This window comes from Equus przewalskii, chromosome 7 (assembly GCF_037783145.1).
Source record: "Equus przewalskii isolate Varuska chromosome 7, EquPr2, whole genome shotgun sequence".
Classification (NCBI taxonomy): domain Eukaryota; kingdom Metazoa; phylum Chordata; class Mammalia; order Perissodactyla; family Equidae; genus Equus; species Equus przewalskii.
In genome coordinates this window covers 48,450,577-48,476,876 of record NC_091837.1, presented here as the reverse complement: position 1 = coordinate 48,476,876, position 26,300 = coordinate 48,450,577, and the positions used below count along the sequence as shown (strand labels likewise).

The following is a 26,300-nucleotide window of genomic DNA, read 5'->3' as shown; positions in this document are numbered from 1 at the left end:
CCGATGCTACAAGTTTTATAAGGTCTTTTTCAGGTTTGGGTATTAGAATTTTTCTCAGATCACAAAAGATTTTCTGAAAGAGTTTAAAATTGGTGTTATTTTTTCCTTAAATGCTTGTTAGAATTCACTGATGAAACCATCTGAGCCTGGAGTTAGTTTCCTTCCTTCCTTCCTACCTATCTACCTACCAATAAAAGGCTGTTCAGATTTTTTGTTGAATTTTGGGTCAAATTTTTTGGCATGAAGTTGTTCATAATATTCCCTTATTATCCTTTAAATATCTATAGGATTAATAGTGATACTCTTTCATTCTGATATTGATAATTTGTATTCTCTTTTCTTCTTGATCAGTCTAGACAAGTTTGTCAATTCTGCTGAACTTTTCACAGAATTGACTTCTGATTTCATTAATTTTGTTTTCTATTTCACTGATTTCTATTATCTTTATTATTTCCTTCCTTATAGTAACTTTAGGTTTAATTTGTCCTTCTTTTTCTAGTTTCTTAAGGTAAAACCTAAATCACTAGTTTTAGCCTTTGTTTTTCCTTTCTCACATAAGCAGTTAAATCTATAAATCTCCTTCTATAAAATGTTGTAGCTGCATCCCACAAATTTTAAAATGTTGAATTTTCAATAACTTTTGATTAAAAATATTTTCTAATTTGCTTTGTGATTTCTTTTTTGATCCATGGATTATTTAGAAGTGTGCTTTTAATTTCCAAATATTTGGAGTTTTCCTAGATAGCAATTGTTATTAATTTCTAATTTAATTCCATTGTGATTAGATAGCATATTCTGTATGATTTCAATTCTATTAAATTTCTTGACACTTGTTCTATGGGTGAACATATGGTCAATCTTGGTGAATGTGTTGTGTGCACTTGAAAACAATGTGTATTCTGCAGATGTTGAGTATAATGTTCTATAGCTATCAATTAGGTCAAGGTGGTTGATGGTGTTGCTCAGATGGTGTGTGTCCCTAGTGACAGGGGGATCTAGTTGTTCTATCAGCTACTAAGAGAGGTGTTCAAATAACCGTCTATGACTATAAAATTGTCTATATTTTCCTTAAATTCTGTCAGTTTTTGCTTTATATATTTTAAAGCTCTTTTTAAGTGCATGCACATTTATGACTGTTATATCTTCCTGATCAATGACCCATTTTTCGCTATGAAATATCCTTCTTTATCTCTGGCAATATTATCTTGAAGCCTGTGTTAATATAGCCACTCCAGCATTCTTGTACTTGTTCTATGTATGGTCTGTATTCTTTCTATCCATTTACTTTCAACCTCTCAGTCTTCATAGTTAAAGTGCATCTCTTGTAGACAGCATCTAGTTGGAGCTTCCTTTTTATTAATTCTGATAATTTCTGCCTTTAATAAATATTCAGTCCATTATAATGTAATGTGTTTATTAATATGGCTGGCTTTAGGCCTATTATTTCTTATTTGTTTGTTCTTTGTCCTCTCTTTTTTATTATTATTATCCTTTCTTTCTTTCCTGCTTTCTTTCGGATTATTTGAATATTTTTTAGAATTCCATCATAATTTATCTCTCAGCTTTTTGCTTTTATTTTTTTAGCAGTTGTTCTAGGGACTGCAGTATGCTTCTTTAACTTTTCACAGTCTACCTAGAGTTAATATTATACTACTTTATATGAAACGTAGAAACTTTGTAGAGATCTATCTATGATATAGATTTCATGTGTATTATACCTACCTGTATAATAAACCTCACAAGACAATGTTATAATGTTTGCTTTAAGTAATCATATGTATGTTAAAGAAATCAAAAGGGAAATTTTTTTGTGTTTATCAGATATTTAGTATCTCTGATGCTCTTCATTCTTTCCTGAAGATCCGAGTTTTCATCTGGTATAACTTCTCTTCAGCCTGAAGAAGCACTCCTTGTAATTCAGTTCTGCTCCGGCAAATTCTCTTTGTGTTCTTTATACAGAGATATTTTTATTTCACCTTCCTTCTTGAAGGTTATTTTTGCTAAATATAGAATTGTAGGTTGACAGTTTTCTTTCAGTCCTTGAAAGGTGTTGGCTCACTATCTTCTGGGCTCTGTTGTTTCTAGTGAGAAGTCAGAGGTCATTGAAGTCGTTGTTTTCCCCTACATAACATGCTTTGTAGGAGTGTTTTGGTTTTATTTTGGTTTTTTTGCTCCTTTTAAGATTTTCCCTTTATCTTGATTTTTTGTGATTTTCTAATACTTCTCCTGCTTGGGGTTGGCTGAGCCTCTTGAATCTGTAGAGTTGTGTCTGTCACTAAATTGGGAAATATTCAGCCATTATTTCTTAAACTATTATTTCTTATCATTCTCTTGCTCCTCTCCTTGGTACCACAATTACTCTATGTGTTGATATTGTCTTTCAAGTTCTTGAGGCTCTGTCCATTTCCTTCAGTGCTTTATTCTTTTGTTCTTCAGAATAAATTATTTCTATTGATCTATTTTCACATTCATTGACTTTTTCCGTTATTATATCCATTATGCTTTTAAGCCCATACAGTGAATGTTTTATTTAATAAATTACAATTTTCAGTTTTAGAATTTCCATTTGGTACCTTTTTAAAGGTTCTTTTCCCTGCTGTGTTTTTATTTATGAAGAGTATATTTTTCTTTATATCATTGAGCTTCGTTATAATGACTGCTTTAAAATTGTTGGATGCTAATTCTGTTTGAGTTGTCTTCTCTTGAAAATTAGTCACATTTGCCATTTTCTTTGCACACCCAGTAATTTTGAATTGTGTCTTGGACATAGTGAAAATTAGGTTGTTGATATTCTGGATTCTGTTGTATCTCTTCAGAGCGCTGATATTTTTGTTTCAGGAGGCAAGTAACTTGACTAGACTCAGACTGCACACTCTAACTCTTGGAGTGCAGCTCAAATGTCAGTTCAGATTTTTGTTGTTGTTTTTAGGAAAATACTTAATTGGGCTGCTTGCAGTCAGTCTGTACTTGTATGGTTCAGAGGTCAGCCAGAGATTTGGGCACAGTTTTACACAGGATTGTGTTTTCCCCACCCCCTCCAGGCTCTTTTCTTTCTAAAGTTTTCCCCTGACTTTCTAGTGGCTATGCTTGCTCAAAATTCTCCAGAATACTATAGTTTTCTGTTGGACTATTAGCATCCATATGCAGCTAGAATCTATTTTAAAAAAATAGGAAATTCATCTCCTGTTATTCCCTTCTTCTAAGTGTTTACTCTCTCCAGACTCCGCCTGCCTTTATTCACATGCGGATGCCTTCAGGTTAATTGCGTTTTTCGTTTTTTGTCTAGGGTTTATAGTTGTTATCTGCAGAAAGTTTCATCGAGTAGGAGCTTATTGTGCCAAACCAAAGTGGATCTTCATCCCACAAGTTTGAGAAAATTTGTGTGTAGGATGGTTCCTGAGAGTATAGGTAGTAATGTACTCCAAATACCATTCTAAATGGAGCTTCAAGGGTTGCCTTTTGTTATTCTTTTTTTTTAATACAATAATTTCCAGAAGTTCCCTCAATTGGAATCTCTCCCCACTCCCATGCAACCTGTTTTCTAATTCTAATCATCACCCTTCTAGGAACCCATTTTCTCATTCTAGTCTCCCTCCTCCGTCAAGCCACCCATTGTCTTATTCTCACCTGGGAGTCTGTTTCAACAGCAGTTCAGAGAGCTTGGGGATCATTTAGCATGGCTTCTAGGTGATGCCACTGCTACAGCATTCTGTTCTCCATGAGTGCTTAAAAGTCTTAGTAGCTGAATCTACAGAGCTCTGGTGCCTCTGGAGTATACCACAGTGTCACATCTCCCTAGTCACCCATTTGCCCTTGGGTTACCCTGGTCAACGAAAGTTCCAGAGTGAGACTACAGTTGTATTCAAGTTTTTGATCTTTTCACTATCTAAATTTTAAGAACTTATCTCTGAAAATATTCTGTATTGAATAGTTAGGTGTCTAGGCCAAAATGGATAGAGCATTAGTGATGTTACTGTGGCAGAGAAAGGGAAGTGAAGCTCCTTGAAAACTGGAGTCAGGCTCCCCCTCAAAGCAAGCTATGGCTATATGGGCACCAGGCTCTTGAGCAGCCTGAATTCTCCCAAATTCCACTCCCCTGGGGGGCGGGGGGCGGGGGGGCCGGGGGACAGGAGATCTGGAATTAAACATTTATCTTTGAGGGACATTTTTCAGTATTTTAGTTCTTCTGTTTTCTTAAGTATATAATGGAGAGTATAATGCACAGAACACAGCTGCCTCATAGGAGTATAATGTGAATTAGTGATATATAAGAATGGACTATCCTATAAGTCACTGAGGGGACAGATCCAATCATGCATATTTTGCTCTTATTTATTATTTGGAAAGCTTTTGTGATACTTTATGAGTAGCAAAGCCCCATGATTCACAGCCTGCCATAGACATGAGAGCCAGCTAATGAAATGTGCCATTGATTTCCTTTTTCTGTCTTTTTTGACCCTCTGTTAAATTTAAAGGGGAAAAGAGATACATTAAATTCCAATTCTAATAATAGCCCCCAATGGGGACCAAGTGGCTAAGACAATGGGAAGAGAGACCTTTCAGCAGTAGGATTTGCTTTCAGCCGAAATGAAGTCTGTCATGATTATGTTATTTAGTGAAATGAAATCATGGAAGGAAGTTGATTCCTGGTCAGAACACAAAGAGTAAGTGGCACATCCCCAAATCATGCCCACTGGTAGCGATTAAGCTCCACTCTCTTCAGAGACCCCTGGATGACTTAAGAGGCAGCACTTTTGAGAATCGCAGACTTTAGATTCCCAGTTATTCACGAGGCAAAGGGATGGCTTCACTATCCGTTCTACTCTCTCCCAGTGACCTATAAAGGGCTTTGAGTTCAGCTTTTGTGTATTAATAGAGCATCATTAGAAAGCAGCAAATTTATCAAGAAAAATAATGTTCAGAGGAAAGATAAAATGTTCAGCAAGAAAAGAGTAAGGTATATTGCACATACCATTTTCTGAACCATTAACTAACACTTTAATGGAAACTTCTGTGACATCACTGAAGTATTTCTGAAGAACCAGAGTACTTATAATTAATTGTATTAATCATGAAGACTAAATTTATCTTCAGCTTCTATAGTGTGTTAAGGATAAAAATGTTTACTCAAGAAGAAAGCTAACATGGCATTCTTCTGTGCAGATGTAATTTTCACTTGACAGAGTGTGTATTAGTATGGTAGATGTTTGCTTTTCATTTATCCACTTAGAGTTTTTCATCCTTCTGGAAATTTATTGACTTATTTTGTGAAATACAGAGAGGAGGGAAAGGAAAAGACTGATTTGTGACAACTTCCTGAATAAAATACTTATTTCTTCTACCCACCTTTCTATTCTCTTCATCATCTTTTTTTTAATTGAGATGTAATTGACATAGAACATTATGTTAGCTTCAGGTGTGCAACATAATGATTTAATATTTGTATATTCTGTGAGATCATTACCTCTTGCCAATTAGTCTTTGTATATTGTAAAACACAGAAACCTAAGACCTCATTAACCTCACAATTCATATAATTTTAATAACTGTAATTATAAAATATATGGACCTCCCAATTTTGCTTTCAGAGAATTGCATTTTGATCTTTCCTCTCAAAAATGTGAATAGGGTGGAAATGTGTGATCTCTCAGTATAAAACTGACATCTTCTTTCCTAACAGGATTGCAGGCATTGGAGAGCAAGTGGGAAAGGTTTGCACGGTGGATATCCGTATCCCATCTTGCCAAAGGATAAATCAAGGGCATTCATTCATCAGCTTTCAAGCTGCCACCCTCTTTTCTTTCCCCCAGCCCCCACCTCTCCCTGAAATTGGGAGGAGGGAGGTTCTGATTATTTTTGCCTATTTCTAGCAGAGCTAGGCATGAACAATTAAATTTAGGGCTTCCCTGTGGTCTGTGAATAACAGTGCACAGTGCTAACCATCAGGGCACAAAGGCAGACAACAAAAAAAGGCTTTTTTATTTTTTGTTTACCCTTCAGGACACTGTTTACCTATCACTGAAGGGGAAGTTATCATCTCATCCCTTTTGGAAATTGTGCTGGGTTTATTCTCTAGCTTCGAGTCTCCAACTGCCCAGTGATGAAGTGGGGATGTCAGCCTGGGGCTAGGGGATTTATATAGGGCCCCGCTCACTCCCCCCACCTCCCAACCCCTGTGCATGTGTATGTGTGTCTGTCCCCACCCGCCATCCGCCTGTCTGTCTCTCTGTCTCTGGAGCACACTCTCACCACCTCATTCTCCCCACACTATCTCATTCCCTTTTCCTTGATTTTTCTGTCAAACCTTTTTCTTTTTCTGCCTTTCAACCAGAGTGATTTTTTCCCCTTTTCTCCCTCTCTCTAAATTTACTTCACAGCAGATTGTCTTGTAGTAAATCACTAAAAACCCAAATAGCACTAAAGCATTCTGATACAACATTAGCATTTGCTTAACAAGCACAAGATAAACATTAAACAAAGAACTGCATTTCTTTATTAGAGGCTGCAAGATACATAATCCATGAGCACAAGAAACATGGGACCCAGTGGATATGCAGATGTGTGTTATTTCATTGGCGCTGGGCGGCCTTGTTAGAAAAGGTTTTCATCTGAAGGCTTGGGGGTGGATGGTTGACTGTCCCTGGTGGGGCTGTAACTAGATACAGAGACTGTTGCAAGCTAGGCTGGGCTCCCTGGTGGACGTGCTGATTGGACGGCCTGAGGAAAACTTGGGAAGCATCGGGAAGTGAACTCAATCACCTTGGGGATGATAGGGTAGAACCAGATGAAGGCATTTGACTTCTTTTGTAACTCCCACTAAGGACAGATTGCCAGTGCGATCCAGCCTCCATAACTGCAAATCAGGCCCTTTCCCCTACGCCGATTTCATTAGAATGGCCAGCATGGTGCAAAGAGGAAAAAAAAAAAGGTTAGACACAGTAATTTTACAGGCAGGCGGGTACAAAAAAAATCTGCATAATTAAGCAGTCAAGGCTGCTAATAGGGGAGTTTATATGCTCTGGGACCAGGCAAGGGCAGCACATATGGATATAGCACTGGATATTAAATCTACGGCATGCAGACTTACTTCAGGGCCCTCAGAGAAAAGGCTAATTATAGAGAGAGGAATTGTGTTTACTGGTCTGTCTTGGGCAAAGATGGTGAAAGAAGTGCAACCAAGTTTTGCAGTTCGACATGAACAGGCTGTTAATAGAGATATCAAAATATGTGCTGGTGGTTGTTTCTTACCTAATCAACACAAAATTATAGATTCTGTGGCCACTGCCCCCACCCCACCTTACCTACTGAAGACAAAACTCTTGGAGTGAAGTTTTATACATTAGGTATATGCATAATGTCAAGATGCATGAGCTAGGAGTGTGTTTATTACTAAATTGCCACAATTTCATCTCAGCTGTGCTCTTTATCATCAATAAATTGTATTTAGCAGTTTAGCTAGCCCTGTTTCAAAATGTCAGTGCTTCTGGGTGTGAGCTCAAAGTCAGCAATGAAATATAAATGGAGAATCCGAGTGGAAGTTGCAGTGGGCAGGGGGAAGCCTTTGGAGAAAGGGTGTGTTTCTGGAAGGGGCTCTGATGGGGTGGACATTAACATTTCATAATGCAGATCAAAGGTAAAGAGAAAACCCAAAGGCCCCTTTGTCACAGGGCCCTAACGACTGCCTCATACATGAGCTGAGATGATTTCTTCAAATTATTAAAGAGATTCAGTTCATATTTGTATGGATGTATGCATGTATGTATGCAGGCACTTATTTATTTATTTAATTCCATACAAAGAATGTTTTCTGAAGAGGACAAGATTGTGGGCCATTTGCCCCGGGCTGGATGTGCCAAGGCGTGCCTGGTTGTTTCAGGGGACCAAGCCTCCTGCAGAGTGCGTTTGCGGAGAACCAGTGTGGACTCTTTGTCCTTTAGGGAAGCTTTCCATGGAAAACAGCAGCCCTCGCCTAACACAGATTTGTGGCTGTGGGCTCCAGCCCTTTGTGGGCCTGTTGTGCATTCCGTTACTTCCACCCGACAAGGAGGGCCAAGAAGAATCCCACCGCCTCGTCTCAAGGTGCGCTAAAACCTCAGGCTTATGAACGTCAACCGCATCTGATCAGCCAGAGATTGGGTCAGACTCACTGACATCTGTGCTCTTCTTGGAGGCGGGGAATTCAGTGCTAATGAGAAGACCCAAGCCGGTGCCTTGGAAAGTGAGAGTTGCAAACTGGCGGAACTGGCTACGGAACTGGCGGTTTAGTGTCTTAAAGCCAGGGAAAGCGTCAGGTTGGCACAGAGCACCGTGCACCTCCTTCTTGTCTGCTCATTGTTCACCAGCTGACCGGGGTGTCCTTTTTACTAGAATAGCTCTCGGTTAAGAGGGTGAAGCTCTTGAGAGGCTAATATAATGCAGATACCCAAAGCAGGTATTCCATGCTCGATTTTTGAAATGTATTTTTTCCCTAGCAAATGTTAATTGAGTTTTTAAAATCAGAATAGCCCTCTGAATTTTTTTTTAAGCTCAGTGACTTCTGATATCTTCTGATTTCTAGAGATTACAGTGAAGTGGCCCTCTAAAGAAAGAAAATTACCATAGCCCACAGATTAGTAGGACAGTGTGGCACAAGTGTAATGCAGTGGCATTGAAAGTACTTATTAAGACTCATTTTTTTTTATCCCCTTCTTTCTACTTGAGACTTAAGAAGGTAGAATGAAGAAAAATTTGTAGGGAAAACTCTGTAGAGGTCTCTACCTGGAAAAGGATAGCAGCTGAGTGTAGACTGCAGAGGGCAGGGCCTGGGCATCATTTTTCTCCTTGTCAGGAGAAAATGAAGTTGGCCAGAAAGAACACTAGCCACTAGGCTAGAACACAGGGCCACTAGTAAGTAGGCCCTGCTAGAAAAGGGGAAAATATTCTTATTTTTTAGATAGAAATAAATATAGAGGACAGGGCTAAACACACAATTGCTTTTATTTTTGACTTTTGGGCTGATCAAAAGTAAGAAAGCTAGGCAGGAGGCAGGTCCCTGGTAGAGGAATGGTATGAATTTGGAAAGATCTCTTTGGCCACATGTTGAATTTTGTGGGGATACAAAGAAGAACCAACCATGTATTCCTGTCCAGGCCCTTGCAACACAGAGGCTTCCCAAGTCTGTCTCCTTCTGCCCTCTCTCACTCTCTCCCTTCCTTCTTCTGTTCATTCAAAAACAACGAAAAAAACACAGTTGTCTTGAGAACAGACCTAGTAAGTGATAAGGAGGATAATCAAGAAGGAATGTATCTTGTAGGGGAAATAAAATATGTATTTATGCCATGGAGGAGACTGTGATAAATGCCCTAAGAGTCCTATAAAGTATGGTAGGAATTCAGAGGAGAAATTAATTCTGAGTGAGGGGCAGAGACTTGGCTGGGGACTTCGGCCCGAGGAACAGCAAATGCTGTGACAGTTCTTTTCCTTGTAAGCTGTACTATGTGTCCTCATTTCTTCACTAATTTTCTGTGTCATCTCGACAAATACACTGATAGATTATCTAAACAATTCTCTCCCTTCCCCCTATACACATGCACATAGTTAGGTTGAGGAGAAGACGTCGAGGAGGATGAAGGAGGAAAAAATATTGTTATGGCAATGCCTTGAGAGGAAGAGGTTTTCAAAAGTGGATAATTTAACAGCATCAACATCTTCTGGGTATTGTTTTAAAGTTTATCCTTACCGTATGCTAAGATTGCCTCATAAATGTCTGGGTTAGGTTAGAAAACTAACAAAAGGTCTCTGCTGGATCTGCCCAAAGGATCCCACGTGTCCAGGAGCCCAACCAGTGCTGTTCATGCTTTTGACAGTCCTGCCAATTTCTGGGAGCTGGGCGGGCTGGAGAGGCAGGCCCACCGTTCCTGAAGGCCGTGCTGACTTTCCTGGTCTCAGTGACAGCATTCCGCTGAGCAGTCTCAGTGTTTCTGCCCTTGGATCCGCTGTCTCAGTTCTACTTCTCAAGTCCTACAAGACCCAGAACTGCTTTGGGGCAGCTAACAGAACTGACCATAAAGGAGAGAGCAACTTCTATGGAACTCTGACCGCTCCTCTCTCTCTTCTGTCTAAACACGCTGAAAGCGCTGCTGCTCTCTGCCTCACAGTCTTGCTTCTTCTCTCTCTCCTTCCTATATGGCGAGGAGGGGCAGAAATAGAGAGGAACAAAAGGAATAAATGAACACTAAAGAGTAAAATGACACTTGATGGAAGATATTTTAACAAATGCAGCAAACATTTGTTTCATGCTTAATAACAGCGATAACTGATAGACACTTGATATAGACTATCTCGATTGCATCTCACTTCTCAGCCCTATGATGTAGGAACTTGATAGCCCCATTGGATAGATGGTTCAGCTAAGGCAAGGTTAAATAATGTAGGGGAGATTAGAAGCTTGTTAGTGGCAGGACTCCAAAGCCTAAGTTTTTAAAATCACTCCACCATGGTGCTTGGGAAGAAAGGCTTTGCAGATAATGCCCATGATGATTTTATAAATACTATCTCTTCCACCTACTGCAGGGTAAGTCAATGTAAGCCTTTGGCAGATAGAGGTCTATGTTTGCTAATATGCTAGGTCTACCAAGCACGTGCCACGTGTATCAGGAATTTTCCTCCCACTGTGGGAGCATCTTTTGTGACAGTGGAAAAATGACAGATTATAGAATTGGACTCAGTAATAGTCCACTTGCTATCAGATCTCAAACCTTATTTTAGAATAAGATTTTGTTTTTTATAAATTAGAAAAGATTTAGTGGCTGACCATTCAGTTTCTGAGTATTCACCAGAAATTAATATTTAATCAATGCGCAGATAGGCTTAATTGCATTTGTGACCTGCTTTCTTACATATTTGGGAGGGTAGAGATGAAAATGGAGAACACACAGTAGCTGCATTTTACTGCCAGAGTGGAACTTTGCAATCGTACCAGGGGACCTTTTGGTAATGTTTGTAATGTGCTGCTATTGTGATTTAGGAAAGAAAAATGCTACTGCTGGGCTTTATTTTCAACAGATTTTTTTTAAACATCAATTAATGCAATCAAATGTAGTACAGGGAAATCTAACTTTTTATTTACATTTCTGGGGGCCAGGGAGGGTTTGTTTGTTTTTGTTAACTCCAGTCACTGGAGCTGTACAGTATATGGTTTTCTTGGTATTTTCCAAATCAACTCAGTAAGTTATATATAACAGTCTATGTGAAGCTCTCCACATGAGGAAGAGAAAACAGCCTTGTGACTGGTGCCATTTGTTGGGAAACAAATGATTCTGCCTTGTTTCACACAGTTTGAAAATAATGACTTTTTTGGTTTTTAAAAACAGATTTAGTTGATAAAATGAATTACATTGGTTTTCTTACCCATACCAGTAAAACTGAAATATGTTATTTCTTGGTGAATTCAAGAATAATAACTGAAGAAAAAAGAGCATCGTATATTTGCCCTTAAACCTTTAAAGGGCACTAAAATAAACCGTTAAGATAATCAGAAAGGTCCATGCTGAAAGTACATTTTTCTAATTTTTGTCCGTGTTGTGATTCACTCCCTTAACTAAACACACGTTATCAGCGCAGGCTACTATTGAAATTTAACTTTTTTTCTTCCCCATAATATGGAGTCTAGAGCTATCTACCAGTAACTACCCATGTGACTTTGAGCAAATCAGTCAAGTTTTTCCTAGGATTTGGGTTACTGGACTGGTCTGTGTTATTGAACAGATTAACTGAGGATCAATGTATATAAACCCACACCACACATTTTGAAAATTATAAAATGCTATATAAATAGAAGGAATTGTTATATTTATAATCATCCTCAAGTAGAGGTAGTGGGAAGAACATGTACCATTGTAATGGTCTTAGCATTGGTAAAACGCTCCTTCTTATGGGGCTTTCAAAAAAAGAAGGGGACATGAGTTCGAATTCTGTAGACCTTTCATTCAACTTCTTCTTGTGCTTAAAAGTCCTGTTGGCCTGAGCACGAAGTATGATCTTTTGCAGTAGATGAGGTAATATGTAAACCTAATCGGGTGAGTTAAGGCCGCAGTGACTACTCTGACTTGGAATTTCCCTGCTGTTATCACTTTAAGACAGAATTTCTAATATTCATTTCAAAAGAGAGGTGCCCAGATTCTAGATCCTCGGTGTGTCACTCAATTGCATTCTTCTTCTTTCTCCTGATGTTCCCTTTTGAGGGGGTGTCCGCCTGTATTGTGGGTGCCATTAGGTAGAGTATGAAGGCTCAGAATGGACTAGCTGGATCAAGGTGTCAATCTACTGCTTCCTCATCAATCATGTGCTTGCTCGTCAGGGTGCTGTGACAGAAAGTCTTAGTTTTGTCTAATTCTCTGAGATTTTATTGTATTTTTAATTCTTTGAAGTAACTGAGCCAGTATTTAATTAAGATAACTTCTCTTCCCATTCCATGGAAGGCAATTTATTTTGTTACTGGGCATTTTTCTCTAGATATGTCTATCTGTGCACACTCAGTTATTTACTCCACTTTATTTCTTTCTTCACCTTTATACAGTGCTAATCTGTATTTACCCACTCTTGTTTTATTTTCTGAACTGTCTTTCCTCCAATATTCAGAGAAAAGAGAACTTTCATTGCTGGTTCATATCAGATTATTCACCTCCTACCTTATCCCACAGTTACTGTCCTACAAAATTATACAAAGTATTTACCTTTCTTCACTTTGTCAAACATAAAAATACTCATGCTAATCTCTGTCTTTAAGAAATCAAACATTGGGGCTGCCCAGTGGCGTAGCAGTTAGGTTTGTGCACTCTGCTTTGGCAGCCCAGGGTTCACCGGTTTGGATCCCTGGCACCGACCCATGTACCACGTGTCAAGCCCAGCTGTGGCAGGCGTCCCACATGTAAAATAGGGGAGGATGGGCAGGGATGTTAGCTGACGACTAATCCTCCTGAAAAAACAAGGAAAAAGAAACCAAACATTGCTCCTGCTTTTCAAAAGCAAAGGATGAGAAGGAGTCCAGACATCACCATAAGTCACCTTTTATCCTGGACTTTTGTGTTTTTCTTTACCAAGAATGAAATTGGTCAGTGAGCTAAATATGATTTGCTTTCAGAAAGGACATAAATTTTACAGTTGTGAGTATCAGATTTCTACTGAGATTGTGTAAGACAGCATTGGAATTTTATGCTGATTGCATCACATATCATGCAGGGGCAAAGCAGACCTTTTGAATATATGAAATGTTTATAGCCATTGATAGATATTTTAGTGACATTTTTTCAATAGATTTCCTTTTGTGTTAGGAAATTATCAGCTTTCTTTATGTTGACACAGTATACAATATTTAAATTGTTAGAATGGATCTTGAATGAGCTTGGTTCAGATTTTAGAAAAATTGTCATAAAGATAGGGGATTAAAAATTTATTGTGCCCAAAGCATCTTTATAATTTGGCGTTATAGTCTTAGAAATATTTAATAGCTTTGCAGAAGGTAATATAAGGAATTGCTGTCTGAGAAAGAGCTATCCTTTATTGTTACGTCTTTTCTTCATTTAGCAGATACACTCATTAACTAATCCATGGGTTTTGTTAGGCCCATTTCATAGTCTTTAGCTTTGGTTTTTGACCTAACAAAACACCTAGAAATATTTACTCCACTATACTTGCGAGTTAGGGGGAATAAGACAGAAATCTTTGTTATAATGTGGATCTTTCTTCTTTCCTTCCTCTCTCTCTGTCCTTCCCGCCCTCCCTCTCTTCCTTCTTTTTTCCCATCTCAATAGATAATAACTCTCTCACTTATGTTGCTCTTGACTGACAGGAAGCAGACAGAAGGAAATAGAAATGAGTATGATTCATTGGTATGCCAGTAACATCTTGGCTTCAGAATATAGTGTCTAGATGGCTCGTGTATCCAGAACGATGCCCGAGAGAGAAAAGTGGGTTAGGAACATATTGAGCTAACCTATTTTCCATACATAAGTATGGCCTTACTTTTTTAGTGAGCCACATACTTAGAAATATGCATGCAGTCCCAGTTTCTTCCCAAATACTCAATTTAGTACCATATCAGAGAATGATTCAGGCACTTAAATAAGTATAATTAGCTATATGCAGGATAGCATTAAGGAATCGGTCTTTGTTTCTGAATAACTGTAATTCCATAAAGGAGAGCTCAAGCGTAGTCTCCACAGGGTTTCAGGTGACAATGTAACCAGATCATCAGGTTATTGCCATCGAGAGACAACATCAGCATTCAGCTATGGATGTCTTCTACATCTTTGGTTGTAACATCACGAGTGTTGCTTTCAGATTGACAGCTCAGACCAAAGTGCTTTACCCAAAATGGTGTTCCGAGCTGCTCTGCAGAATCTGGAGATGAGGGGAATTTAACTTTCCATTACCAACAAGCGCTGCATACGGGCTAAGGCTCTGCTCTCCTGCAGGCGGAGCAGCACTTTCTCAAGGGCAAGACAGACTTTGGTAGTAGTTTAAGAAATAGGGGATGGAGTGAATTGGAATAGATTCAAGCTTTGTCTCATCAGGGAGCAAAGGAGCGACTGGGTGGCATTGGAATATAAACAACTCCTTGAGTATCAATATATCTAGAAAGACAATAACTTTTGCTTTGCTTAATTGACAAATTGTTGTATTTAAGAGGGAGGAAACTTTTTTTTTAAGTGAGGGTTTGGTGGGACAGTGTAGTATTGGATTCACGAACTCTGAATTCTGGTACTGGCCAGAACACTTTGCCATCATGGGCGTGTCAGTTAATATCTCTGGTCTCAATTTCCTCATCTTTTAAACAAGCCCATAGATAATTAGATTGTCTCTGAAGCCCCTTCTAACCTTTATCTAATATTCCAGTATTTAGCCAAATATATAACATTTGCCCTTGCTTGTTTTTCCTATGCATTCCTAGTTTATTGCTTCTCCTCAATTTTACATGAAGAAGCACAGTATTCTGGGATCTTTGAAAATACTTGAGCCAACAAATACAATTTTGGGAGGTATTTATTAGAATATTTCTTAGTAAAAGGATAACGCCAAATCGTGGTCAGCCAGCTCTCCCGGGCTTTCACAATCGTGTTTCCCATATCACTTTTCAGATTTCTCTGAGCATTGGGAGTGTTATTTGTTTTTGGAGGGATGTTAATCACCTTATAGTAGTTTTATGTCATCCTCTATTTTTCTTCAAGCCTAAAAGCTTTACCTAAAACAGAGTCTAGAAGAAGAAACTGTGCATAGATTCACACGCTGTACATTTATTTTTCTAAGTGTGTTGTTGGAGTTTTTTCCTTTGCTGATGTATTTTGACACCTTATAGTTGTAACCTGCTGTTCTCTTTAATTGCTTATTGTTATTAATTATATAGTGGTAACGTAGTTGGCTGCTTGAGCCACTTGGCTGTGAAGAAATTCATTTATCATTATTGCCGTTGGAGCTACAGAAAATTGCCAGCATTCTATCCAGAGATGAATGTTTTTGAGCTCACATCCAGTAAAATTTTGAACATGGGTCAAATCCATGAGTGTGTTCTTTCTGCTGCCACCTTTTGCTTCTTCTAGCCTATGCTCTGAGCACCTTCATTTTCTCTTATCTTTTGACTTGCTGCCCTTTCAGTGAAGTTTATGTATTGTTCTCAGTATTCCATTTAGTGGCCTCTCCAAATAGGACCCTTTGTTTTCTCCTCATATTCCTAACTGTAAATTTTCCTTCTTAGAATTTCTTTTATAACGCAAATAACATTTCTGCCTTTACAACTTTCTTATGTGTACATTCCATTTTAAAGCATTAGTGCTGATTGGACACTGCCTTAAGCCCCGCATTTCAATGAAAGTGATCCTTATGTCCTTAAGAGTAACTATAAACCCCTTCTACTCACATTATAAATAATCAGGTGTATTTAGAGTCCCAAATTAGTAAACTGCCAGGAGAATGAATGAATGAATGATGCACATATGAAAAACAAGGGGATGTGTACTTGCATACACTCAGCTACTTCCTGGTATTTGTAGTTTCTTTAAATCTGGACTTAATTTAGAATTCATGACCCCACAGCTGCATGTGCCACAGAACAGCCAGGCCAGAGTGCTCCTCTGCCTTCTGGCAGCATGACATTAAATTCACACTAGTTAAGCCAACTTAAATTGAGCCTCCTTGAACCTTCCTAAATAAAACTAGTGGCCTTAATTACAATCAGGCAATTTAAAGGTTATGGAGCTCTAACTAGTACTGCAGTATATCACTTTAATAATGCACAGGAAAATTTCTCTAAGGGGTGGCATCGTTTGATTAGAAGAATTCAAGTTTCATAGCACATTTCCAATAAACTGTTTTTAGAAATCTTATTGCATTTATTGCACCATTACCTTTTTTTTATTCTTCAAGGCCAAGTTTCTAAGGTCACACCAATAGAACAATAAAAATGTGAGTCATTTGCAAATAACATGCGGTATTGGGATTTTTGCATTGCTGCTTAGCGATTTTCTTAGTATTGCCACTTAGCGATTTTCTTAGTATTGCCACAGACACAGTGAAAGGAGCAGAATAAAGTCCCTTGGAAATCTGAGAGATTCTGGCTCCCTTGATGCCCTCCTGCCTCACTGCAAATAGGACTTGTGCTTCAGTGGTGAACTCTTGATTCTCACACCACAGTTTAGGAGGGAAGATGTCATCTTTGCAATAAGTCACCAATAATAGATAATATAAGTTTCTTAGAAAGATAATTAACTTTGGAAATGCCCAATTAGTTTCTTGTCTTAAACCTGTGGGCTCTTAAAACCCCATGGTTATTGAGATCCATAACATTTACAGAAGCTGGTGAACCTCAGTCCAGTTCTTTTGTTTGTTCGAGTTGGGTTTTCTTTGTGTTGTTTTCTTTTTAAATCATCAGCAGTAGTACACTATGCTTTCTAGCAAGGATAAACAGCTTTGCAGTGTTAAGAGACTTTCTCCTTCAGATAACTAGTGGCTTTATGCCAAGAAGAAGAAGATAAAAAAAAAAGAAAAGGCCCTGACCTTTGCCATCAGGTTACACAGTAACACAAAAACACACCTGATGAGAGCTGTGTCCAGCGCATGGCTCACATTGCTGGCCCACTGCTGTGTGGAGTTAATATTGACTGTTGCACCGTCTCAGTTCTTGAAGATGCGTTCCCAATAGATTTAACTTTAAAGCAGGTTACATTTAGTTTATGCTGCATGAACTATTCTCTTTCGATTTTACCAATTTGCAGGGTTTTTTGGACAGTATTCGAAGGCAAATATGCCTGTACTTCCACCAGTCCCAGAAGTCCCAGATGTGAGGGCATTAATAGTAGGTGTTTAGTATCAAACAAGAGAAATTTTAAGCAAAGAGTATAGTAAATGCATATATCTGATTTAACCAGTTAAAAGAATGAGCTTTGTAATATAAGGTTACATAACTATTAATAAAAATTGTTTAAAACATGAACCATGGGTTATGGCTGTGTGATACAGAGATTTGTCTATGACTTGGGACAAATAAAAGGCAATTATCTCCTTTCATATGGTTCTTCTTCTATATTTCAGATGTAAAATTCACAATAACATTTTTCCTCTTGAAATAAGGGATAAGTGTTGACTCGTCAGTTTTTTGCCGGAGATAAGCTGGCAAACAAGACAGCTATTTTGTCATGCTTTCGTTGCCAGAGCATTTTAATCTTTCTTTAGAAAATAATGAAGGCAAGCAATAAAAGGGAAATTTGGGTAGTCCAAATGTATCATATGCATAGGGTTTAATGTATAACGGAATGGAGCAAACTTTTGAAACTCAATTGATAAATAATAAATGTTGTTTGGGTGTTAGTCTCGGCATTTTGTTCTGATGAAATTAGATGTAGGACAAGCTACGTATATATTTCCCATAAATTCAATAAATATTTATTGAGTCCAAACTATGAGCCATGGACTGCTCAAGGTACTTGGCGTACCTCAGTGCACAGAGCAGACAAATGCCCTTGCCCTCCTGAAACTTGCTTTGTAGCACGAATTGATGAATGACCCCAAACTTAGTTCTTGGCACTGTCTTGATATTAAGATGTCCTGGGCTGCTGCCCACCACTCCTTAATAGGCAAGGCAAGAGCTGAAATGCATTACTGAATTGAAAACCTGCTATTTTCAATCATATTGTATGTCTAATTATTGCGTGAAATGCAAGTGGATTTTTATACTCTTTCTGTGCTCACGAACTTTCTGTCAAGGCAGAGAGAGGAGCACTAAAGATTAGGTGGTAAAAATTTTGTAAAAGAAAAAGGGTTGGCTTCATGCATTCAAGTGAGTATAAATAAGGGGAAAAATGGACTGTTCAAGTAAACTGGATCCCTTTCAGTGGAGTACAGCGGCATATGCTGAAGTCAAAGCTTCAACAGTAAGCTGATTTTTAAAGCAACCCTAATTTCTACACAGACCTAGAGGATGTGTTTCAGACTTACTTGGTCTCAGTCCTCACTCCTACCCCTCTCCCCACCCTTGCCTTCTTCAGGGCTAACAGTATTGTTACTAACAAACATGGACTGCTTTCTTCTTTTCTTTGTTAAGAATGTTTGTTCTTCGGGAGTGGAGTGAGGGTAGCTCAAAATGATGTCATCAGTGCCTTACCAAAAACTGATGTTTGATTTTTTTAAATAAAAATATTGAAGACCAAATTTTTACCTTTAAAGCAATAGCTGGCACTGTCAGTTTTTTCTGAGACTTCAACTATGGGGCCCATGTTTATATTAGGAAAGTTAAGAAGAAAAGGACGAAGACCTGGAGGTGCTAACATACGCGAAAGGTTTGCAAGATACCTTCAGTCTGCATGCTGATCCCTAATTCCCTACTCGTGCCAGAATATTGCTGCTGAGTTTCCACAGGTGGAAGGAAGCCACCTTTTTTAGTGTGTTTTATTGTCTTATTGTTTATTGATTGAACAGCATTCCGGTGTTTTCTCTGATGTGAGAATATTCTAATAACTACTGCCCACAACTGATAATAATAGCCAAGGAATTGGACGCTATTGCATCTCAGAGCATCTAAAATCCCAGTGCCTGACTCTCCCATCCCAACCCACCTGGACCTCCTGCTAGTTTCCAAGCTGCTGATGTTTATGGGGCTCTAGGCAGCCCCTGGGCTCTTTAAAATCTGCTGGGTACAATGCAGCCTACCCCAGTTGAATCATTTCCTGCTCCAGCCCTGCTGATAATGAGAAGTTCAAGGCAGGAAATAACAGTGTCAATATCAGTGGCTTTGCTTATAAAGTCCAGAAGCATCGTAGCCTTTAGACCGTTGGCCAAAAACAGATAATAACTGAGTTAAATGCAGACTTGCACCTTGTAGGTCTCCTTGAAATAAGATCCTGGCTGAGACACATGGGATGTATGTCATTTTGCTTTTCTTGAGATATCTAAGGGTTAGCACTTTGTGCGTGAATAGTCCAAGTCGGGGTGTCTGGTGCTCATTTACTCTTAGGATTCCCAATGCCCTTTCTCTCTTATTGTAAGTCCTATGCTTTTATCTCATGGTCTTCTCTCGTGTGGCACAGGAATATTGACAGTGACAGACGTTCCCATATTGCCAGAGAGAAAAATCCAAGAAGGTGCTAGTGTCAATCTTCAGGCAACATTCATTTTCATGCTGAATTGTTCAAAAGAATAGGGCAGAACTTTTTAACTAGTGTGAAAAAAATATTCACACGATATTCAGTACTCTCAAATTCTTCCTTACTTTGGGGGCTTAATGACTAATCTACTGGCAGGCTGTGAGGCCTAAGTAATACTCTCCGTTACCAAATTAGCACTTCAATGTGTTTATGTTACAGTTGTGAAATATGTGCAGTATATAATACAACAAATTGTAGTGACCCGAGTGCTATGGACCCAGAAAGATGTGATGGCTGTGTGCTTGGCAAATTACAGTACAGTCTGCCTATTTTTCTCCTCCTGGTTTCTAGGGTGAGCCAACGTAGCCGAGGGGTGAGTTTTGTTATGTATGGCTTTTCTTTGTTACTCCTCAGACCCCGAGCTTATAAATGTGTGCTTGGAAATTAACTCAGGGAAGAGAAGAAGGCAAGTAAAGGGTTGGGGGTTGGGAATTGTTTTAGGGCATAGTTTTCTCGGATTTAAAAATATATATAAGGATATAGTGGTACACGCGTTCAAACTGGAAAAATTACAACTGCAGGGCATTTGATTCCTCTGTCTGGATTCCGAGGGCAGAGTTTACTCCCGCTCAGATCAGAGCTTTTAAGTATGGCCCCTGCCACATGATGATGCACCAGGAGGGGTTTATATCTTTGGTCTTTAGCCTATAGATTTATGCAGTGGAAGAGGCTGGAGGACCCTTCTGGCCAGTCTCGAGGGTGGATGAGAGAAGGAGTTCTACTTAGAAACCGTTACAAATTGGTCCTCAGTAATGGCTGCAGTGTTGATCAGACGATGTAAGGGGGCCCCCAGTGATTCCTGGGATAACAGCTGCATGTAAGTCAACCCCTGAACATTTGCTTGTAGCTGCTCTAGATTTTTGTTTTTATTGAAGGAAAAGGAATATAAACATGGGACACACAGTCTCGAGGCTGCTTAAAGGGTTTCTCTTGTTTAAAGCTTATATTGAAATGTCAGTGTCTCATGTTAAGCTAACAATTGCCATGTTGGAGTTTATAACTTGAGTTGTGCTTGAGCATCCAAATGGTAGCTATTATTTCTTCTGTTATAAAACTGGCTGATTAATAGTTGTGTTGGACCAGGTTTTATAAATTGGAGAGAGAGAAATTATTGTTCCCCTTTGAACTGGCCTTAGACAAACAGATTTTGTTCTTATAGCACAAAGTTTTGTCAATGATTATCATGTTCTCTACTAAGGCAATGAGGTTGTATTGCAATTAGGTATTCAGACTCTTTCCTCTGAAACATTTAAAATTGGAGTAAATATTTACATTAGCATCAGTCGCTTCTATGTAGACTTGATTCCTGTTTACATTTATGTTCACACTTAAATGAAGATTAACAAATGGAAATAATTATTTTAGCTGGAAGTTATATACATGTGAAATTGCTTCTCAATTATGTCCAAACCATCTTTGGTCATGCTTTAAAGTGGTTGACCAGGACAGGAAGTTGCTGGCCTCCAACATATTCTCAGTGGTGAGAGCTTCGCTCTTGCCTTTCCTGACATTGGACCCACAGTGTTGGCTACATGCATGCTCCCTCCCCACTCCCCCCAGTCTACTGCAGAGAGGTTTCTGCTTGTTTTGGAAAGGTACAGGTTTATGCAGAAAGCTCCATTTCTTCTCATTCAGTTGACTAATTTGCACTCTGATGTTCCTTTCTCCCTTTTCTTGTGCTAATTTTTGCTTTCACATGTATTTGGCTAGAATACTTTTAAGTCTAATGTTCAGAACTGGAGTTTTTCTATACTCCAAAATATCACTCATTTCCTGTCTAACTTTTTGGCTTTCAAAATTTCAGTGCTGTAATCAATCTTTATTAATAGGGTATAGAAAGGATAGTGTTTTTTACTCTCTAATTTTCAAAGTAGCCTACAAAGGCAAATCATGCTCATTGTAGAAAGTCTGGAGAATATAGGTAAGCAAAAAGAGGAAGAAAAATCTAGAATTTCATCCATAGATCCCATCTATAACTCTTAATAAAAAATAGGGCTGCACTAGCCTATTATATCCTTAATGGAATATTGTAGTGGTTATTAAATCAATTGACTCAGAATCTCTTTTTAATAAATGAGTCAGACTGTATTATCCAATTACTGTCAGCTGCTACTTTTCCGGAGCGCAGAAATGGTTACTTTGATTGAATTTTTTAAGTTTCTGTCACCTTTAAGGAAGAAGGGAGAAAAAAAGGCAAGGTGTAAGTTGTGGCTTCATAGGCAAAATCTTGAGTCTACAGCTTAAGTTCACCTGATGTGGAAGGTGTTGATAGTGCCCCCTCATGAACATTGACCTTAAATTAAAACCGTAATAATTCTTACTGTTCTTTACTACGTTCTAACAGATAGAAAGAGGGAAGGAATGAAGCTCAGTTTTGAAAGGAACAGGGCTTAACTCAGCCAGATCTTCCAATAATAAGGGTTTTAGAAATTCTTTGAAAAGTAAGACACTGCTCTTAGCCACACAGTGTAAATATAGTATGTTTAAGAGCTGAGTTAAGCGGAGACCCTGAAAAAGGCTAAACTTTTAAAATTCTTATTATAAATAAGCTTTATTAGGTTTCCATTACTGTCTCTCCCCCCTTCTTCAATTAATAAAAAATGAATTCTGTTAAACAGTTGTAAAAATGTTGTGGGTCCCCCAGCTCTCTCATTCTTTGTCCAGCTGACCCTGGGGTAGTAAGCAAGTGTGAACATGGAGAGGAGTAGGGAAGTGAACAGGTGAGAGGAATGCGTTGGTGTGTTCGCTGTCTAGCTTGGAGCATACTAGGTTTTGCTTATCTGTCATTCGCTGTGTAATAACACAGATATATTTTCCTTCCTACTCAACTAGCATAAGTCATTTGTTGGAAAAGACCTCACTATGTAACATAGAAATAAAAGGCAGGTGGAACTTCCAACTTTTTTCAATATTACGGTGTACTTTTAAACTGTAAAGAGTTCTTGAAAATGCTGGGTACTATTGTTATTGTCATTGCTGTCACTTAGTGCCTTCAAATAAAATGTGGGATTCATGAAAAAGAAGTCTGCACTAATTATGCGTCAATACTTTATGATTGTGCATCACCTTTTAGTGAATTCACTTGACTAAATTTGGATTGTTTAACGTTTTGTGATGGAACTTCTCTGTTCTTTGCATAAGAAATAAATAAAAATTGATGAGGATGTTTTCTTTTACTCATACACATATATCTTATTTATTTTTCCTTCTATTATTTTTCCAAGGAAAATACTCATAGTCAAGAATGAAAATATCACACAAAAGATCATCCTAACTTGCATAATTCACTTTATGTTCATGTAATAGTCGATCATTATCCCTAAGAAAACCCACCAGGCCAGTATATGTTACTTCACAAATGTTGTAAGTTTAAGGATCCTGGAAATGCGTATCCCTGCTCACACGCATAGGCCACATCTTGGTTCTTGTGCAAAACACATGATTTAAAGATGAAATTAGAACTCTTAATTACCTTCTTACTATCAAAATAAAGATATACAGCATTGAGGAAATAGGAAACATTTAAATTTGGCAAGGATTTCTGATGATTAACTTATCCAATTCCCTAAAATAAATAGTGTTTCTTATCTTTCTTAATATCTAAAATTTGGAAATTTTTTTGTGACTTTAGGATTGAAAAAAGAGAGAAAGGAACAGATGAAAAACCCTTGATCTTATATAATCCCTAAAGCTTTTTGTATAACCCCTTGTCATGTCGGTATGCACAATTAAACTCCTTCTTACATAATTATAATCAGGGAATTTACTGTGCCACCCAAATACCGAGTAGGTTTTTATCTCTTGTGAAATGTAGACAGTACTGGGTGGCTTAATTAGTGCTTTGCTTCTCTTTTTACAAATTCCAATCCTCTGCTTCTAAAGACTCAGACTTGTGTGAGAAGAAAGATTAGGAATACAAATAGAGTGATTTTACTCCTAGTTAGCTAATAATAATTCGCTTTGTAATTGGGCCTTTGTGTTCCCAGTAATATCAACTGGTGAAGGACTTACACATGCATGTTGTGTTGAATGAAAGGAAATAACTTTGCAGTATAGACTTGTTACCCGCATGGTGTGAATATGTCTTTCATTCTCTAGACCTAGAGTATCCAACACAGATGTTCCTTAGTAGCATTTTTAATCATTGCAAATAAGAGAATATAAAAGTGTAACTTGATAACAAGCCAGGTTAAATTGCAGCCTGTTAGCCCTACTCATCCTAATAAGTAGTCATGGGGTAGCTGGTAGACATCTGCTCAGATCATTGACCCTGAGGCCAGTATGCCTGGGTTTGCATCCACACTGCCTGAGTTTAAGTTCTGGCTCTACCAAATATTGGTCTGTGACTCAGGGCAAAGTCACTTAAACTCTCTAGGCCTCATTTTCTCATCTGTAAAATGGGAATAATAGTAGTACTTGATAAATTAAATGAATTCCTATCTGTAAGCAGTTAGAACAACAGTGTCTGAAACACTGTAAGCACTAAAGAAGTGTTAGGTTGTTTGTTCCTGTGCTACTGGTCTTCATTTATTATAATTGCAAATTGAAACGAGTTAGGATAATTCTTAAATTTTAAAATTCATAAACACTTTAATGAGGAAATAGGCAACATAAAAATAATGGTTTCGGGGCCAGCCTGGTGGTGCAGCGGTTAAGTTCGCACGTTCTGCTTCTCTATGGCCTGGGGTTCACGGGTTCAGATCCCGGGTGCGCACATGGCACCGCTTGGCAAGCCATGCTGTGGTAATCGTCCCACATATAAAGTGGAGGAAGATGGGCATGGATGTTAGCTCAGGGCCACTCTTCCTCAGCAAAAAGAGGAGGATTGGCAGTAGTTAGCTCAGGGCTAATCTTCCAAAAGTAGATAAATAAATAAAATAACGGTTGCTATCCATAACACAGACTCTTCACTTTATATAGCAATTGTTATTTCGGTAAAATGTTTTTCTACCATCTTGTTCCTAAGGTATCAGAGAAAAATCAAAAGTGAGCCTAGGGGGCCGGCCCCGTGGCCGAGTGGTTAAGTTCGTGTGCTCCACTTCAGTGTCCCGCGGTTTTGCTGGTTCGAATCCTGGGTGTGGACATGGCACCACTCATCAAGGCACACTGAGGTGGCATCCCACATGCCACAACTAGAAGGACCCACAACTAAAAATACACAACTATGTACCGGGGGGCTTTGGGGAGAAAAAGGAAAAATAAAATCTTTAAAAAAAAAAAAAGTGAGCCTGGAGCTGGTAAAAGTGCCTTTGGAGAAGGGCAGAATCTAGATCAGGAGGTGAACCTGACACTGTCTTACACAGTCAGAGGAGCCATGAATGAAGAAGATGCGGGAAACTGGGAGTACCAAGCAGAGAAAAGAGTGTTTTTAAGATACTAGAAGCATTACCAATATTTCAAAATTGCCAGAAAATCTTGGAAGTAGAAGAAAGCCTGTAATAATGGGAATACTACTGAAAATCTGATGATTAGAAATAGAAACTCCTAGAACCTTCTATATAAACCAGAATAGAGGCCTGAGGAAGAAGCTGTCCATTTGTCTATGGGTCCTTTATTTTAGGACTTTGAAAATACACAGCCCATAAAATCATGATAATTAGAGAAAAGGAGATGCCTCATTGTTGATATACCAATTATACTTTAAAAGCTTATAAAATGCATTACCCTAAGATAAAATCTGACTTCTGATTATCTTTGGATTTTAAATTTCAGAAATGTTTTAAATTGATATAAAGTCATAAATGTAAAATAACCAGAAACTGTATACACTATTACATATTTATTTTAGGTGATGGAAATAACTTAATGTATGAAATTATAGTTAACTCTCTATTAAAGATATGATAGGTTTCACCTTTTCTGTCCATGTATTTTCCTTAACAGATGAAGGACTGAACCATGAATGCAAACTCTGCAGCCAGACCTTCGACTCCCCTGCCAAACTCCAGTGCCACCTGATAGAGCACAGCTTTGAAGGGATGGGTGGCACCTTCAAGTGTCCCGTCTGTTTTACAGGTAGGAAGATTACTTCAGGAAAACTCTGGAGCGTTTCATGTCCACGTCATGTCTTTCCTACCAAAGCATACTTCCCACTGCTTTGGCCTTTTACAGATATGACTTCCGTTCAATTTGAGGAGAAGACGTTTGATTTTTGTTTATTAGCATTATTGATTGCCGCCCACTTTACGGCTCAAATGGGCAGGAAGTTTAACTGTCAGGATGAACAAATGGCATTTCAAGTTCTTTCAGAAGTTTGTACTTTTCCATTTAGAAAACGACATCCATGTTTTGCTCACTTTTCTCCTCTCCGTGTTAGAAGGTTACCAAGGCCGAGACTGCCTCCACAGAGCTGCTTTTTCATCACAAGACGTTGGACCAAAAGTGCAGCTGTGTTGTCAGCTCATGTCTGTTATTTAAACATGAAGAATTTTAGAACATTCCTCGTAAGAAATAAAAAGACATTATTAAAACCCTTCCAAAGTTCTTTGAACTAGAAAACTGACTAGATGAGGCATTTATTTCCTTTGAAATTGGATTTTTAAAATAGAAGTTGATATACATTTATACCTTTAAGAAGAAACTTATTAGATGTTGTAGCATTATAGTTTTCAGCCGAGAAAAAAAATGTAA

General features: G+C 38.4%; 1 protein-coding gene across 8 annotated transcripts in view; it reads left to right on the top strand.

Annotated features, from left to right (window-relative positions):
* Positions 1–26,300, top strand: part of ZNF521 (zinc finger protein 521) — a 273,454-nt gene that overhangs the window by 218,254 nt on the left and 28,900 nt on the right. For all 8 annotated transcript variants that reach the window (XR_011541952.1, XR_011541953.1, XM_070627502.1 and 5 more), the window contains one exon: positions 25,554–25,685. Coding sequence is in view for 6 of the 8 variants with exons in the window: in XM_070627502.1 (XP_070483603.1) it covers positions 25,554–25,685 (132 nt within the window). In the remaining 2 variants the exon portion in view is untranslated. The remainder of the gene's footprint in view (positions 1–25,553; positions 25,686–26,300) is intronic.